Source organism: Limulus polyphemus, unplaced genomic scaffold (assembly GCF_000517525.1).
Source record: "Limulus polyphemus unplaced genomic scaffold, Limulus_polyphemus-2.1.2 Scaffold1884, whole genome shotgun sequence".
NCBI classification, from domain to species: Eukaryota; Metazoa; Arthropoda; class Merostomata; order Xiphosura; family Limulidae; genus Limulus; species Limulus polyphemus.
This window is the reverse complement of record NW_013667494.1, coordinates 76,342-77,656: the sequence shown is the minus strand read 5'-3', so window position 1 is coordinate 77,656 and position 1,315 is coordinate 76,342. Positions and strand designations below refer to the sequence as shown.

At 35.0% G+C, this 1,315-nt stretch overlaps 1 protein-coding gene across 1 annotated transcript in view; it reads right to left on the bottom strand.

The window, feature by feature from the left end:
* LOC106465249 (putative epidermal cell surface receptor) overlaps positions 1-1,315 on the bottom strand; it is a 30,282-nt gene that overhangs the window by 17,679 nt on the left and 11,288 nt on the right. The window contains 1 exon segment of the mRNA XM_022393119.1: positions 197-436. Coding sequence (XP_022248827.1) covers positions 197-436 — 240 coding nt within the window.

Genomic DNA, 1,315 nt, shown 5'->3' with positions numbered 1-1,315 from the left:
ACATTATAATGCCCACACAGCTGAAAGGGCGAGCATTTTGGGTGGGATGGGGATTCGAACCCGGGACCCACAGATTGCGAGTCGAGCTCCCTAACCACATGGCCATGTCGGGCCATCAATAAGATACAAATCATTTTTAGGCTTAGTTCAACATCTTATATAACATTAAAGTTTAGAATATTTACATAATTCTTACCATTTATACATTTTGGTGGTGGACAACAGTTTGGAGGTTTGGGTACAAAAACTGGGTCAATGTCCCATTCCAAGCATTCACTGACATGAGGGGCAAAGTGATGAGGGCATTCAATAATGGCACAATTGGCCTGTAGATCAGGGCCACAGTGACAAACTGCTCTGCAGTTGTCATAGAATTCTTCTCCAACATGATACGACTTGCCTTTGAATTCACACATGGGCATGGGAGCACTAAGAGCTAGAGAATTAAGCACTCTGTTATCACACTTCAAAACCTGGATTATATATATTATTATACTTATAAATTGGGAGTGGTGAACTTTAATGCATTTTTTAACTTGTAAAGATCAGTTCAGTTAACAACCAGCCTAAAGTACATATTTAATTGAACATTTCTTTAAAAAATAAACTAGAGAACCTTATCCCAAGCAAAATCCAAATATTTTAGATTTTGTTTTAGATTTTTCTCATAGAAACAGAAAAATGAATACAAAAACATCAGTAATAGTGTAATCTACATGCAGCATCATAAGAAGTGTTAAAAACGAAAACCAATATTCCTATAGCATTAACAATCATACTCAAACTTAACCTATAAATCACAAACATTCACAGATAAACTCAAAGAATCTAACGATGGCTCCACGAAATAGATAGTTAGCAGATAGCTCTTCAAATGTAAATCACAATATAACACAATATTACTTCCCTTAATATAGTTATTTTGTTGTTCACGTGTAGTTAAACAGGTAATAAACTATGATGTCGATCACCTGTAGTTAAATAGGATAATTTAACTATGCTATTGATCACCTGTAGTTAAATAGGTAGTAAACTATGCTATTGATCACCTGTAGTTAAATAGGTAGTAAACTATGCTGTTGATCACCTGTAGTTAAATAGGTAATAAACTATGCTGTCGATCACCTGTAGTTAAATAGGTAATAAACTATGCTGTCGATCACCTGTAGTTGAATAGGTAGGTTCAAAGGATGTCTACTAGAATTATACCTGGGATAGAAGGATTGTCATACGTGCAGAGATTAAGATCTCTGAAATTGTTTTCTCTTGAAAAATAAGAGTGAGAGGGGATCTGATTGCGGTGTTTAAGATTGTT